At 40.4% G+C, this 17,223-nt stretch overlaps 1 protein-coding gene across 2 annotated transcripts in view; it reads left to right on the top strand.

Annotated features, from left to right (window-relative positions):
• The first annotated feature begins 10,409 nt into the window (after positions 1 to 10,409).
• The window catches only part of RNASET2 (ribonuclease T2), a 57,792-nt gene continuing 50,978 nt past the window's right edge, over positions 10,410 to 17,223 (top strand). For both annotated transcript variants that reach the window (XM_043963631.1, XM_043963630.1), the window contains exons 1-3: positions 10,410 to 10,546; positions 12,578 to 12,677; positions 15,403 to 15,463. In XM_043963631.1, coding sequence (XP_043819566.1) covers positions 12,589 to 12,677; positions 15,403 to 15,463 — 150 coding nt within the window. In that variant the 5' untranslated portion in view covers positions 10,410 to 10,546; positions 12,578 to 12,588. The remainder of the gene's footprint in view (positions 10,547 to 12,577; positions 12,678 to 15,402; positions 15,464 to 17,223) is intronic.

Below are 17,223 nucleotides of genomic sequence, written 5' to 3'. Positions count from 1 at the left end.
CTTGGGTTGGGCAAAGCATGGGGCATCTCTGCTGACTAAGTGGTCATGAAATGGTCACCTGTTCATGTTGGATAAGAGACAATGGTCCAGGGACACAAAAATAAGTTGGAGGACTTTTCATGTAATTGAGTCACCTCTGCCATGCTGGGCTTGGTTACCATGACAAGGAAAAACAAAGATGGAGGACCTCTAGTTAGCTTCCTATGATTACGTAAGTGAACTTTCAACCTGCAGTTCACAGCTCTGGGGCCTAATATGCAGAATTTATAATTACTATCCCTATGGAATCACATCCAACTGATTAATACTGATTGGAATAGACTAGGGATTCAAATGAGTTATTTCTCACACTCTAAGCCTGTGATTCTATAATCTCATCTTCTAGAATCACAGAATCCTAAAATTGAAAGGAACTAGAAAAATCCTCTAATCCATTTCCACTATAACATTCCATATAAGAAGTCATGCCATTCTCTGCTGGAATATTTCCAACAACAGAGAACTTATCACTGAAGGCAGCCTATTTTGTCTTGGGACAGTTCTAATTTTTATTCATTCTAATTATAGTTCACACACACACATATATATATGTATGTATATGTATATATGTGTGTGTGTATATATATATATATATATATATACACACACACACACACACACACACATATATACTTTAAGCTATACATACATCCCTCCTAAAATGTGGTACTCAGTACTAAACACAATACTCCAGATGCTGCTTGACCAATGGAATTCAGAATTTGTTCTGGACATTATTCTTTTATCAATGTAGCCAAAGAATGCAATAACATTTTGCCATTGATTTCTGTTGTTTTCATTCAACCATGACACCTAAATCCCCACAAATGAAGTGGTATCCACAAGGATCATAGTACTATAGGTTAAGAACTTGGAGCTCATTGAGTCTAACCCTCTCATTGTACAAATGAGGAAACTAATGCCTAGAGAAGCTGAGTTATCCACAGTCATGTAGCTAATAAGTGTTGGAGCAAGGATTTGAACCCAGGTCTTCCTGACTGCAATATTTTATTCAAAATAACTGTGGGATTTTACATTTATTACTATTCTATATTATCTTGTTAGATTTGATCCTCCAAAATCTCAATAGTAGCATATCCATTGTTTTTCCTTCCAGCTTATTAGCATATGCAAATTTAGTAGGCATGCCATCTATACTTTCAAGATTTTGAATAAAATGCTGAAGAGGACATGACCAAGAACAGAGGCTTACAAGTAGAGACAGTGCCCACAGATGGACGGACATTGATGATATATCGACATATTTTGCATGTGATCTTCCCACTCTTTGAAATCCACTGAATTGCATACTGAAATATCACCTTATACAAGTTCAAAAATGTATCTTTCAGTTAGGCTCAGCTTTGTATGTAGACAGAGGGTAAGAAACCGCCAGTGTCATTATGGTTTTAGAAGTTACTGAAAGGGGGCACCTAGGTGGCGCAGTGGATAGAGCACCGGCCCTGGAGTCAGGAGTACCTGAGTTCAAATCCGGCCTCAGACCCTTAACACTTACTAGCTGTGTAACCCCGGGCAAGTCACTTAACCCCAATTGCCTCACTAAAAAAAAGAAGTTACTGAAAGAGCTTCATTACCCCCAAAAGGGTTTTCCAAACAGCCCACTGTGATGTCTGAAATTTTAACATTAGAGCTTTATTCCTTTGGGTTCTGGAATTATCTCTTATTAAGATAATGATAGCAATATTAGACCTAGACAAAATTATTAAATTTTCCTTCCATCTTCCTCTTCAGTGCCCTTCTTTTCCTTCCTTACTTTTCCTCCTCTCTTTGCAGCATTTGACACTATTGATTTCCTGGATACTCTCTCCTCCCTAGATTTTTTTTTTTTTAAACAGTGCTGTCTTCTGCCCTTCCTCCTCTCTATCCAACCCCTCCTCAGCCTCCTTTGGGGTATCTGTTCATGCAGAGGGTGGAGGGAAGAGGGTGCTGTCCTCCAGAGTTCTGTCCTGATCCTTTTTCTTCCCAGTTGATGATACATCAAATTCATATGAGTTCTATTATCTCTACAAAGATCATTCTCTCAGATCCATATAACCAGTCCAAATCCCTCTCCTAAGTTACAACTCTACATCAGCAGCTGCTTTTTTGGACATCACAAACTGGTTGATGTATATGCTTCCTAAGCTCAATATATCCCAAACAGAGCTCATTATCACTCCCTCCTCCCCAGCCTCCCTTCTCCCAAACTTCCTTATTTCAAAGGATGTGAACAGGCAGTTTTTGGAGGAGGAAATTAAAGCTATATATAGTCATGAGAAAATATTCTAAATCATTATTGATTAGATAAATGCAAATTAAAACAACTGTGAGATACCATCTCACACCTATCAGATTGGCTAAAACGATAGAAGAGGAAAATGACAAATGTTGAAGAGGATGTATATAGAAAAACTGGGACACATACACTTGGTGGAACTGTGAATCGATCCAACTGTTTTGGAAAGCAATATGGAATTATGCCCAAAGAGTTATAAAACTGCATATACCCTTTAAGCCAACAATACCACCATTAGGTCTGTTTCCCAAAGTGATCAGGGGAAAAGGAAAAGAACCTCTGTGTGCATGTGTGTGTGTGTATGTGTGTATGTATGTATATATGTGTATACATGTATGTGTGTATATATGTAAATATAAAATCTGTGTGTATGTATATATGTGCATATATGTACACCCACAAAGAGAGCTGATTTTATATATTATAATATATTTATAAATATAATATAAATATATATATATATAATCAGTTCTCTTTGTGGTGGCAAGGAACTGGAAATTGAGGGGATACCCAACAATTGGGGAATAGCTGAATAAGTTGTGGTATAAGATTGTGATGGAAGACTGCTGCACTGTAAGAAATGATGAGGAGCTTGATTTTAGGAAAACATGGAAAGACTTGCATGAAATAATGAAGACTTAAATGAGCAGACCCAAGAGAATGTTGTATACAGTAACAGCAATATTGTTTGATGAGTAAATGTGAATGACTAAGAAATTCTGAGCTATATGAATATCCGAATCAACTACAAAGGGCATATAAAGGAAGATGCTACACACCTCCAGAGGAAAACTGATATAGAATTATGTAATGTGTGTGTGTCTGTGAGAGAGAGAGAGAGAGGGAGGGAGGTTAGCCTTCCCTAATTCAGGGCTGGGAGGGAGGGAGGAAAGCATCTTGGAACTCAAATGTAAACAAAAAAAATTATGTTTGGTTTTTGGTTTTTTTTGGTGGGGCAATGAGGGTTAAGTGACTTGCCCAGGGTCACACAGCTAGTAAGTGTCACGTGTCTGAGGCTGGATTTGAACTCAGGTCCTCCTGAACCCAGGGCCGGTGCTTTATCCACTGCGCCACCCAGTTGGCTCCCCCAATTTTTTTTTTTAAGATGAAAAAACCCCCCACAAACTTCCTGTTACTGTCAATGGTACTACCATTACCTGAGCCTTTTAAGCCTTTAACTTGAGTGTCATTCTCAACTCCTCACAGTCATTTGCCCTCACTATTCCTTTCCTCTCCATTTATATACCTCCTCCCTAGTTCAGGCCCTCCTCACTTCTCTCGTTGACTATGCAATCGCCTTCTAACTGGGATCCTTGACTATACTTAGTCTTTTCAATTCTAATCCATCCTCTACTCAGCTGCCAAAGTGACTTTTTTCTAAATCATAGGCCTGACCATGAAACCCCTGTTCAGTGAGCTGTAGTGTCCCTGTTATCTCCAGGATCAAAAGTAAACACCTTTGTTAGACATCAAAATTTTTTATAACACCTCCTCCTTTCTACTTTTCCAATAGTGCTACTGCCCTCTCAGATTATTTTACATTTTTTATCTTGTATATACCAAAATATTTACATGTTATTTTCTCCATTAGAATGTGAATTCCCTGAGGCCAGGGATTGGTTTTGTTCTTTATCTCCTCTGCTTAGAACAGTGCCTGACATATAGTAATAATAAATTAAGAAATGCTTGCCAACTGAATGACTGACTGAGATCCTGTATGCCATTTTCATTCAGCTTTGTTCTCATCTGGCTTTCGACTCATTTTCCTAAGGTATCATCATGACAAGGAATACTCTGTAAGGATGTGTACATTTTAATAAAGTATTACAATTTCTGGTGCCTTGATAAATTGTAAGGGAGAAGTTTGGGGACAGGAGGGCTGATCCATATCTCTTAGTCAACATTGTCTTACCCTGCTAGGAAAAGTAAGCTCCTAGCAGCCATTTACACATCACTTCGACTCATCAAATTTATCAGGTGCCTACTCTGTGCAAGGCATTGGACTAGACTCTCAGGATACAAAGATGAAAAATATCTTTAGGAATGTTCAGTTTGACAGGGGGTGGGGGAGATGTATGCAAATAAACACAGTCCAAGTTGAATAAGAAATAACACCTAGGAGGAGTGAGAGAGCACTTCTAGCAATGTGATTTCATTCATCAAATTCTTTCCAACTGGACAGGAATAGGTTTTGGTATGTGAAGAACATCAAGAAGAAACATGCTACCCTCTCCCTCTGGAGGAGAGGAAGGAGGGACCTTTAATAAATATGTACAGTAATCTAGAAGGCAAAATGGGAGCATACCAGAAGAAAAGTTTCTTTGGGGGCAGTTAAGTGGCTCCGTGGCTAGAGCACTGGCCTTGGAATCAGGAGGAACTGAGTTCAAATCTGACCTCAGACGTGACACTTTCTAGCTGGGACCCTGAGCAAGTCACTTAATCCCAATTGCCTCACCAAAAAAAAAAAAAAGTTTCTTTAGCTTTATATATGTGTATATATATATATATATATATATATATATATATATATATATATATATATATATCTGTGTGTGTGTGTATTTTTCCATCTTGATTCCAGAATACAACAAAATATCTTCCTCAACTATTCCATATTCTCATCTCCTTCCTTTTTCAAACCTGCCAAAAATTTGAACTCAACCTTATGTTGAGTTTAATACTTTGTCTACTTGTAAGTGCATTCTCCAAGATCAGTCTTATAATCACCCTTGAAGCAAACCAGACAATTCCAATGTATCCATTTGGAAGAGCAGAAATTATGGGGCAACAGGGTTCCCAGAAAATCTGTGGTGCTTTTGATTTCTTCTTTCAGGTGAATTCAATAGGAATTGAAGTGTGTATTTTTCTTCAAAAGAAAACTTTTGGAACGGTTTGTACTGTTGGAGTAATTGTTGTTTGTAAACTGTCAAATGCAGTCCTAGGGTTTCTTTTCTGATTATTATTCTGTGGCACCTAGGGAATATTTTATGAAAAGAAAATGAAAATGTCATAGAAATGGTGGCAGCTGTTTTAAAGACTATGCTCTGACCCTTGAAAGCCCAGCTTAAAAATACAGCATTTACAAGTTCTAGTTAATTATTTTGTGTGTGTCTGATCCACGGCCAGCTGATGCAGCTATGCCTCCTGACAGTTATTTTCAGTCAAGTTGGCATTGGTTTTCTGAGTCCTGTTACTATATCAGGCAAACATGACTTGGGTCTGAAGTTCTTCAAGAGGGAAAGGGTCCATTGTCTCTGTCTGTGCAGATATTTTCGGATCTCAGTATTGCCACCCACTGTTTTTATGTATTCCTCAAAGCTTGGTGTCATATGCAAATTTGGAAGGCATGTATCTATACTTTCATTCAGGAATATAATTAAAATTTTGGAGAGAACATGGTCAGGAACAGAGCCTTGTACTTTTTTTCAGGCAGTCACCAACTTGTAGAATCTCTAAGAGCTGGAGAAGCCATCAGAGGGCATCTAGTTTGGCCCCCTTCCTGAAGCACAAAGCCCTTTCACCATATCCCTGACCAATGGTCATCCAGACTCTGAATAACGTCCTGCATCTCCTTCACCTGATCTTAGGATGGCATAGTTTTGAGTTCTGTCATAATTCCTGGTCACTTTTCTCTCAGTGGGTTCTAGCTTGACAATGCCCTTCTTAAAATATGGTTCATACTTCAGAACAGTGTTTGCATCTTACCCTTTATACATATGCTCCCTTCTCTCCTCTGACACCCTGGTGCAGGCCCTCAGCCCCTCATGCTTGGACTATTGGTTGCATCTTCCTGGCTCCAGGCCCAGAACTCTAACCACCTGCCATCAGCTACTTCAAAGACATAGGCTGTTATATTTGATCTTGGATATAATAGGGAGCCAGTGGAATTTATCAAGTCAGAAAGTGACATGGTCAGAACTGCTCTTTAGGAAAATCATTTTGGCCACTGAGAGAAGGACGGGTTAGAGTGGGGAGACTCTTGTGGGAGAGAGATCAGTTCGGAGGTCACCACAGTAGTCCAGGCAAGGAGTTAGGAGAACCTGACCTAGGGAGGTGGGTATGAGTGGGGGAAAAGGGGATATGTGAAAAAATGATTGACAAGACTTGAAAACTGATTGGATTATGTGGGCTGAAGGATCACAGGGTCATAGACAGAGAGCTAAGAGAGACCTCAGAGGTCATCCAGTTCAGTCCCTGCTCTGGCTCCATTTTCCTTTATAATACTGATTATATGGTCATCCAGTCGACCCTACACTATCAGCCATCCTTGAGTCCTTTTCCCCCTTGCCTTATTGCCAGTCATGCCATACCAAAACCTAACCTAAGGGCTCCTCTCACTGTTCTCTTTCTGAAGTTTGAAACACAGGTAGGGGTGATTACTAAAGAAAGTCATGGAACCACACCAAATGGATTTACTACAAATGTATATTATTTAATCTTCAGTTGGACCCTCACTGCTGCACAGCAAATGTTTTATTCTTCCCTGGCCAGCTCTCTTATCACACTCTCCCTAAGAGCTTAGCTTTTCTCAAACTTTCTCCTCTCCTCAAACTTCTTATAACACATTTTTTTGTTTCTTTGTTTTTTAGTGAGGCAATGGGGGTTAAGTGACTTGCCCAGAGTCACACACAGCTAGTCAGTGTTAGAGTCTGAGGCCGGATTTGAATTCAGGTCCTCCTGACTCCAGGGCCAGTGCTCTATCCACTGCGCCACCTAGCTGCCCCAACACCTTTTTTTAAATGCCTCTCTCTCATCAGAACTTTCATCCTACTTTACCAAAAAACATAGAGGCCAAAATGACCTGTTTTTATGCCTGTATTCCCTGCCTCAAAACCCTGATTTATCATTCCTATTCTCTCCTACTTTGTTATAATCTCTAAGGAAGAGGTATACCTTCTCCTAGAGAAGTCCAATCCCTCCACTTGTGCTCCAGATCCCCTCTCCTAACTCAAGTTTGCTCCTCGGCCATTTCCTCTCTCTTCTCTATCTCTGTCTCTGTCTCTGTCTCTGTCTCTCTGTCTCTGTCTCTCTCTCTCTTCTCCTCTCTCTGTCTCTCTCTCTCTCTTCTCCTCTCTCTGTCTCTGTCTCTGTCTCTCTCTGTCTCTCCCTCCCTCCCTCCCTCCTCTTCAGTCTCCTTTCTCACCACCTACCAAAATGCCCAGGTCTCAGGTTAGATAAGGTGATTCATATATTCCTGTCTTTATAGGTCAGGACATTGTGTACTTCCTTGCTAGTTTTCCCATTTCTAACTTTAAGTGGGAATGTGCAAAAAAAAAAAGGGGTACTATGTTTATTAATGGAGGATAATCATGGAAAGTCAGTCAAGCAACATTTATTAAGCATCTCATATGTTCTAGGCACTATGCTAAGCTTTGGGGAAACAATGAAAGTTAAAAGATGGTGCCACCCCCCCCCCAACCCTCCAACTCAAGGAACTGAAGTTCTGATGGGGATGAAAACCCATAAACAACTACATACAAACAAGTGTTGTATAGGATAAACTGGAGATAATCAGGAGAGGGAAGGTCCAATAATTAAGGGGGATCTAGAAAGGCTTCCTGTAGAAGGTGGGATTTTACCTGGCACTTGAAGGAAGCCAAAGAAACCAGGAGGCACAAATGAGGAGGGTAAGCATCCCAGGCATGTGGGACAGCCAGTGAAAATACTTAGAGCTGGAAGATGGAATTTTTTGTTGGAGGAAGAGCAAGGTCAATGCCAATGGGATTGCAGAGTACATGAGGTTGGGGGAGGGGATAGTAGAAGACTAGAAAGGTGGTGGTGGTGGTGTGGGGGGGTTATGAAGGGCTTTGAATGCCAAGGAGAGGATTTTATATTTGATCCTGGAGGTGATAGGGAGTCACTGGACTTTACAGAGTAGAGGATGGTGGTAACTTGGTAATGCCTGTGATTTACTGACAGCTCAGTAGCGGATGGACTGGAATGGGGACAGATTTGTAAGGCAGGGAGACTATTGAAGTAGCCTAGGCATGAGGTCCTGGGGATCTGCACCAGAGTGGTGGCGGTACCAGACAGGAGAAGAGGGCATGTTTGAGAGATGGCATGAAGGTAAAATGAACAGACTTTGGCAGCATTTGGAACATGAGAGAAAGTATGGAGTCAAGGATGACACCTAGGTTGTGAGCCTGGGTGACTGGGAAGATGGTGGTGCCTGGGACAGTAAGATGAAAGTCTGGAACTGAGGAAGGAATGATAGGGAGGAATGATAGTGAGTTTAATTTTGGACATGTTGAGTTTAGGATCCCTATGGAACATCCCGGTAGCTAAGTGGAGCAGTGGATAGAGCACTGGGCTTGGAACCAGAAAGACTCTTCCTCCTGAATTCAAATCCACCCTCAGAGGCTTACTAGATGTGTGACCCTGGGCAAATCACTTTACCCTGTTTGCCTCAGTTTCCTTACCTGTAAAATAAGCTGGAGAAGGAAATGGCAAATCACTCCAGTATCCTTGCCAAGAAAACCCAAATGGGGCCATGGAAAGTCAGACGCAACTAAAAATGACTGAACCGAACTATGGGACATTCAATTTGGGATGTTCAATGGACAGTAGGAGATGTCAGGCTGGAAGTCCAGAGTGGTTAGGGCTAGATAAGTAGATTTGAGCATCATCAGTATGGGGATGCTAATGAATCTGAGGAAGTTGATGAGATCACCAAGTGAAATAGTAGAAAAAGAGAAAATAAGAGTTCTCAGTATAGAGCCTTATGGGGACATCCAGGGTTAGCCAGCATCACTTGGATAAAGATTCATCAAAAGGAGCCTGAGAATATGAAAAAGAAGAGGAGAAAGTAATGTCATGAAAACATGAAACATGAAATAAATATCATGAGAGAAGAGTCTCAAAGAGGAGAATTGAGAAGTCTATTGGAACTGGAAATTGAGATGACTTTGTGTTATGGGAATGTAGTGGGACCCCAAGAAACCTAAAGATCCCAACCCCCAAGACCAAGGGAAAAACAGTTTTCTCTCCCACTCTCAGGTATGAGATGTGGCAGCACATGACCCCAGTATGCTGATAAGGAATATCAAGGTCTTCAAGACCATATACAAGTTATGGATGGGTGCCACTTGCTATTGATGCTTCATTATACCAAAATTCCCTCCCTGCATTTCCCTCCCAGTTCTTTGTAATGCCTTTCCCTCCCTTTTGTTTTGTAAAGATACAAAAGACAGGACTTCTCTAACTCCAACAGGACGGTCATGGCCAGGCCATATTTCTCTCTCTATTTTTATTTTACAAGATTCGTGATGAGCCTCCAATTCTTTGGGCGAGCTAAACCCCCAATCTTGGTGGCAAGTCCACCCAAATATTTGGAGACAACAGTTTCCATTGAATGATGAGGTTCCAGTCTATGAATCCTGTTCTCTCACAGCTAAGCTAACAAGCTAAGGTTTTTACAGACATAAGGTGCTCTATAATGGAGGCCATCATAATTACTAAGAGGGAAAAACAAAAACAAAAACAAAAACCATTCCTCAAGAGAGAAGGCTCTCAAGAATGAAATTCCACTAACAAAATTACAAATGGTATCAACGGACAAGAAAAAGGTTTAGAAGCATCTAAAGAGAATGCAACAGGTTCAGATTAAAACACACACACACACAGAGAAAAAGAGAGAGAGAGAGAGAGAGAGAGAGAGAGAGAGAGAGAGAGAGATTTTCTATCTCCATTATCAGAAGCACTTAGCCTTTCCCACACCTACTCACTAGAATCCTAAGAAAAATACTGGATTTGAAGTTCCGTGGATTAAGATCCAAATCAACAAATCAAGCCCAGCAACACCTCGAACCATCAGCACTGTGTAATTAAGACAAGATCTCGCAACTTCAGGAAAACTTTGTAACGGCCAAAGGTGTTTCTTAACTGAAAGTTGTATCTTAACCTGCCTAAGGCAAACAGTTTTGGAGAACGTAGCTCTCCCTTTTAGGGAGGCCAGAGTGGGAGGGGAAAAAAACTAGATTATTCAGCAAACTAGAAAGAAAGCAAACCAGGAAGGATTTTTTTTGCCCCGGGGCAAAATAGAATTGAGCAAGAAGGAGGAGCCGAAACCCCTGTTGTCATAGCCCGTCAGAATCACGTGTCTGAAATGGATTGGGGGCGGGCTGGAGTCCGCACGGCCTGGGCTGTTTACGGAAACCCTGACAGTTGGGGTCCGGTGCGCTGCAGACTTCAGGCTGTGTCTCCCTAATCCAGGTATGCAGTGAGCGGTGCAGAGGCCGGGGCACCCGCCCGTCCCTTGGTAATGTGGATGCTTCGGAGCTGCTGAAGGTCTAGGGGCCAGGTGGACGCAGGACGCCAACCCGGGCACCCGAGACCTCCCCTGGAAGCTGGCATGGGATGCCCTGTCCCAGTCCTCTGGAAACCCTGGGGGAAAAGCAGAGCCGGACGCTGGCTCCTGCAGGCCCTTCTCAGCCCTTCTTCTCCTTAAAGGCTAAACTCGGGAGTGGGGATCTAGGAAAATATAGAAAACAGCTACTCACAAGTTCTACTGCGCTTGTGAAAGGCATGGGTGAAGAAGTTGGTTCGAGTTGTAATCTTACTTTTAAACTTTTATTGCTTGTCAAGAAGATTAAGACAACGGAGATTTTTTTGGGGGATTGGGGATTTCTAACTATTGTGTATAGTTCGGGAGTTTGTGGTTCTTCCTGGAGAGTTTGTTGTTGCTTTTGAGGTGTGGGGTATGGGGGAAGGAGTACGGACCCCTAATTTGATCAAATTTCTAGGGGAACTCTAGGGGTGGAAACTTCCTACAACAATGCAGATTGGTAAATCTGTAAACCTGTAATTAAGAGTGTTACAGGTGCTGAGAGTTTAAGGGAACCGGTACACTATTTATGTTGGGGGGAGGGTTCAGGGAAGGAGACTGGAATCCAGGTCTTGCTGGTTTTAAGGTATCCCCTTTCCCAGGCGTGCCTTTAGCACTCTGTAAGAAATAAAAGGTGTATTTCACTATTTGAGGGGGAAAAAAAACCCCAGAAAGTACTCATTTCTGCCTCCTGGTTTCCTGGCTTCTTTCAAGTCCCAGCCAAAATCCCATCATCTACAGCAGGGCTTCTTAAACTTTCCACTAGCCACCCCTTTTCGCCGGAGAAAATTTTTTGCTACCCCAGGTATATAGGTATATAAAACAGATATACATAATCTTTTAGTGTTGCCTAATTTTTCCCGACTCCATATGGGGTATGGACCCACAGTTTTAGAAGCTAGGATCTACAGGATGTCTTTCCAGATTTCCCTTAATTATTGGGCCTTCCTTCTGATTATCTCCAATTTATCCTATACATCTCTTGGTTGCACATAGTCCTTTGAATGTTGTCTGTCCCATTAGCACTTGAGTTCCTTGGGAGTGGGAACGGTGTGGGTGGGAACTGGCCTTTAACTTTCATTGTTTCCCCAAAGGTTATCATAGTGGCCTTACCTGGAAAGAACATTGATTTTAGTAAGAAGAAATCAGTTTAAATTCTTCAGCTACTACTTACCAGCTATATGACCTTGGGCAAATTAACTTAATCTTTCTAGCCTTAACTATTCTCATCACTAGAATGAAAAGGTTGGAATATGTGATTTCTAACATCCCTTCCAGCTGTCATAGCCTATACTTCAGATGGAGAAGGCTAATTGTGATGCTTCTGTTTATTTAGAAGTTAGCTATATATATATAATTCTTATTTCATTTTTAGGATAATTGCATGGAAGACCTCCAAAGTCCCTTCCACCTCTTTATTTAAGGTTCTATGAAGTAAGCCTCAAAGAGAACTCTAGGTGTATCAGGAAGAAGTTACTAAGTGGACATTTGAAATAGGACCCTGTTAAGTTGCTTCTCCATTTAAAAAAAAAAAATTCATTCATTCATTTGTTTGTTTTTGTGGGCAATGAGGATTAAGTGACTTGCCCAGGGTCACACAGCTAGTAAGTATCAAGTGTCTGAGGTAGGATTTGAACTCAGGTCCTCCCGAATCCAGGGCCGGTGCTTTATCCACTGCACCACCTAGCTGCCCCCCCATTTTTTTAAATTAAAAAAGCAATATTTAATTCATTTTTTTTCTATGCTGTCAACTAGACTTCCTAATCCCAGTTGTTACGCCAGCAAGTTCTAAGAGATTTGAAAATAATATCAATGCCTTATATTTGTATCATACTTTGTATTTTTCTATGTATTTCTTATAGGTTTTGAAACCCTTAACTTTTAACATGACTATTCTTATGTCTTTTTTCTCTTTTTAGGATTTAGTACAATGAAGCCAAAAACAACTTCCGTGTTCATCTTGGGTTTCCTTTGTTTAGTCTTTTATTGTTTCTGTGCTGCTGACAGATTCTACAAGCAGTAAGTTATTTGCGGAAATAAAATTTCAAATCAACTTCCCAAGATAATTTAATTGTATAGCTAGCATTGACACAAGGAAGGAGTGCAGGTTTTAGAATCAGAGGAGCTGATTTCAAATCCTGGCTCTTCTACATCCTACCAGTGTGATCTTGGGCAAGTCACTTTAACTTTCTAGGCCTCAATGCCAACATCTGAAAATGGAGAAGGAGGGGAAGGGATGCACTGGGTAGTGGGTTGGAATAGATGACCTATAAAGTCCCTTCCAGCTCAAAATCTATGATTCTGTGCAGATACGTGAAACAGTTAAATGACAGGACGTGGTTTTGTCTTAAGTGAAAAGCACTAAAATAATTACTATGCAAATTTAGAAGATATGCATCTTTGATGGCAGCCTTACTAATTTCTAGATTCTTTTCACTGACAACACAAATAGCTGTTCCACCAGGTAGTTTATTGGAAATTCTTAACCTTGAAAATTTTTGTCCCTTCCCCATATTTTCTCCCCTTCTAAAACCTCATTAAAAACAACAAAAACCAAACTACTAAGCAAATTCATTTATGTACTTGTTCCAAAAAATAATTATAATTTTCAAAATCCCAACCCTACTTGATTGGAACCCATGGGATGTGATATATATATATATTTTTTTTTGGGGGGGGGGGGCGTGAGGCAGTTGGGGTTAACTGACTTGCCCAGGGTCACACAGCTAGTAAGTGTTAAGTGTATGAGGCTGGATTTGAATTTAGGTCCTCCTGACTCCCGTGCCAGTGCTCTATCCACTGCGCCACCTAGCTGCCCCCCTAAATTAATATTTGCAATGAAATTGGAAGGTAGATTTTGCTTCCTATTTTAAGTAGCTGTTTCATGATATATGACTTGGTGTTTAACTTTTGAATTTCATGCCCCACCCCCCCCCAAGTAGATTGTTATCCACATTAAAAAAAAAGATTAATATGGTCTCCTTTTTCTCTCCGAGTTGTTAAAAAATTATGGCTTTGGTGGCTCCAGTGCTGCTTTTCCAATTTTCTTATCAATGGTTAGAATTCAGGTACTTTACAATTTATGTTGTTTTTTTTCTTTTCTCTCCCCTCTAGCTGCACTTCCTCATGAATATCACTGCTCTCTTCCTCATTATTGTTATGACCTTATACTGCTTCTTTAGTTTGTGGTTTTCTCTCAGAGCAATTTTCTTTTTTTGTCCAAATTAATATTTGAAGATAATAATAGCATCTATGTATATATACACATATATATGTATATATATACATGCACACACGTATGCATATATACAGAGGATACACACACACACACACACACACACACACACACACACACGATAGTCCTAACATCTCAGTGCAATTTTAAGGTATTAAAGTTTTGTATACTTACAGCAGCTGAGCTGAAATTCAGTCTCAGAAACTTACTAGCTTGGTGACCCCAGGCAAGACACTTAACCTCTGTCTGCCTCGATTTCTTCTACTGTAAAATGGAGTTGATGATAATAGCACCTACCTCACAGGATTGTTGTGAGGATCAAATGAGATACTTGTAAAGTGTTTAGCACAATGCCTGGCATATAGTAGGCACTATATAAATGATTATTTCCTCGCCCTTCATTTAGTATATACAAAATGCTTTTCTTCCAACAGTGCTGTGAGATAAGTAGGGCAGGCATTATTATGCTCATTTTCATAATGGTAATAATGACTAACATTTACATAACATTTACTATGTGCCAGTCACCATCCTAAGCACTTTACAATTATTATCTCCTTTCATCCTCACAACAGCCCTGGGAGGTAGGTACTATTATTATCCCCATTTTACAGATGAGGAAACTGAGGCAAATGGAGGTTTAAATGATTTGTCCAGGGGCACACAGTAAATGTTTGAGGCTGGATTTGAACTCGTCTTCTTGATCCCAGGTCCACTGGACCACCCAGCTTCCCTGAGGGAACTGGAGCTCAGAGATATGAAGTAATAAATATATCTAAGTTTTTCAAACCAGTATGTGTGAGAAACAAATTTGAACCCAGCTTTCTTGAGTCTATAAGACCAGGGCAGAAGCATTTCCCTTATATTTATTTTAAACCTCTCAACTCAACTAGTTTATTCTTGTACACAGTTGAATATCACCATCAGTTCTAACCTATAATTATTTTTCTCATAACACTTTAATTGTGAATCCTACACTTACTCATAATCTAATTACTTAAATGGGTTATTTATGGAGAAACTTGAAATGAGGCTGAAGCTCAAAATTTTAATTAAAACTGTGTATAGGGCTCTACATTTCCCAATTTACCCAAAACTCTCCCCATGAGTTTTAACCCTAATTCTACTGGTCACTGTTTATCCATTCCTTAGCTTTTTAAAAAAATATAGAATATTATGATTTTTCCCTGGGACACTGACTTTTCCTGTATGATCTACTACAGTACCCATATCTATAAAACAGGGTTAGAGATATCCTTCAGCGAAACCCTGAGCATGAATAAAATGTTTGTTAAGCACTTAAAAGGGTTCAAGAAAAAGGTGTTGTATACATATGAGCTATTTTTTAAATGTGTTTTTCGTATTTCATTCCCAGCTTGCTTAGTCACTGGTGACAAATATGCCTTTTGCGGGGGGGGGGGGGGGTTGGTTTTGGGATGAAAGCCATCATTTAGCCTTGTGGCCGCTTTAAAAAAAATATTGAGAAATAAATTCCTTATCTTTCCATAGTGGCAACCACGAGTGGACAAAGCTGTTTATGGTTCACCACTGGCCTACAACTGTGTGCAAGGTGAGTTTTGGTTTTGTTTGGGTTTTTTTGACGAGATGAGGGATCCCCCCCCCCCAATCCAGTTATGTAATAAAATGTCTGAAGTGTTTGTATAACTGGAATTGATATGTATATAATCAGGTAGTTGGTTTTTTGGTCTTTCCTTCCTTAGTACTATCCTACTTCTCTATAAGATAGATGGAACTGGGCAGCTAGGTGGAGCAGTGGATAGATAGATCACTGGCCCTGAAGTCCAGAGGACCTGAGTTCAAATCTCATCTCAGACATTTACTAGGTGTGTGATCCTGGGCAAGTCACTTAACCCCAGTTGCCTTAAACATCCAGGGCCATCTCCGGTCGTCCTGATGCATATCTTGCCACTGGACCCAGATGACTCTGGAGGAGAGATTGAGGTTGGTGACCTTGCATAGCCCTCCCTCTCTTAAATTCAATTGTGTGCAAGTCATGATATCACCCTGATGTCATGGTCCTATTGGAGAATGAAAGACAAACAACAACAGCAACAATATATGCAACTGTTGTTTTTATGTGGAATTACCACAACAAAGCTTTGTTGTTCCTTCACCTTTCATCCCCATTCATCAAAAGAAAAGAACCAAGCTATACACCCATACAATGCTTCCTCCCTCCATACTCTTTGGGGCTCACTCTTGGCACTACGACCTTTTCCATGAAGCATTCTCTGTAAACGAAAGTGAGAAGATGACCTCCATCCTGCATTCTTGTTCTTGCTCATCCATCTTACATTCATTCAGTGAACATTTATTAAGAAGTGACTGTGTGTAAGGTATTCTGTTAGTTATTAGAAGTGAGGTGTAGATAGATTAGATAGGAGTATTACTCTTTTTTTTTTTTTATTTGGAGCAATGAGGGTTAAGTGACTTGCTCAGGATCACACAGCTAGTAAGTGTCAAGTGTCTGAGGCCAGCTTTGAACTCAGGTCCCCCTGAATCCAAGGCTGGTCCTTTATCCACTGTGCCACCTAGCTGCCCCAGGAGTCTTACTCTCAAGGAGCTTTCTGTTCAGTAGGAAAGTTAAGACTTGTACACCAACTTAATTCAAAATAGAATATGATAAATGCCACAAGTATAACCAAAAAACTAAGAGTTCATAGGTGACACAAATCATCTCAAGAATGAAGGAATTAGGAAAGACTTCTTGGAGGTAAAATGGAACAATGTGAGGAAAAACATAGAAGCGGAAAGCAACTGATGCTTGGGAGAGGATACATAGTTCAGTTTTGGTTGAATCATAGCACATATGTGAGGTCAGAGCAAGACTGAGTAGATCCCTTCACTGCCAAGTTGAGGAAGCATCATGAAGTAGCAGAAAGAATATTGGATGTGAACTTAAAAGATGTAGGTTCAGATCCTGTCTCTAAGACTTAGATTAAAAAAAAAAAACCCACACAAATTCCTTCTCCTCTATCAAAAGCGGTTAGTGGGCCAGGTGCTCTCTAAGGTCTATTCTGGGACACTAAAACCCAAACTTTATTTAGTAGGTAGTAAGGAGCCATTTTGATTCTGACTGATATTTGGATGGAGCTTACAGATTTTCAACATGGGATCATGTGAGCCTCACACCCCTTGAGATGAATACTGAAGACATCATCCCCATTTTACAGATGAGGGAACTGAAGATTAGAGAATTTAAAAGGCTTGCCCATGGTTGTACAGCTAGTAAGTCTTAGAGACAGGATATGATCCCAGTTTTTCCTGACTAATGTGGTAAAAAGTTTTTAACGGTCGGTTAGTGAATAC

This window comes from Dromiciops gliroides, chromosome 4, assembly GCF_019393635.1.
Source record: "Dromiciops gliroides isolate mDroGli1 chromosome 4, mDroGli1.pri, whole genome shotgun sequence".
Classification (NCBI taxonomy): Eukaryota; Metazoa; Chordata; class Mammalia; order Microbiotheria; family Microbiotheriidae; genus Dromiciops; species Dromiciops gliroides.
The sequence above is the reverse complement of the archived record's forward strand: the minus strand, read 5'-3'. Positions and strand labels throughout refer to the sequence as shown.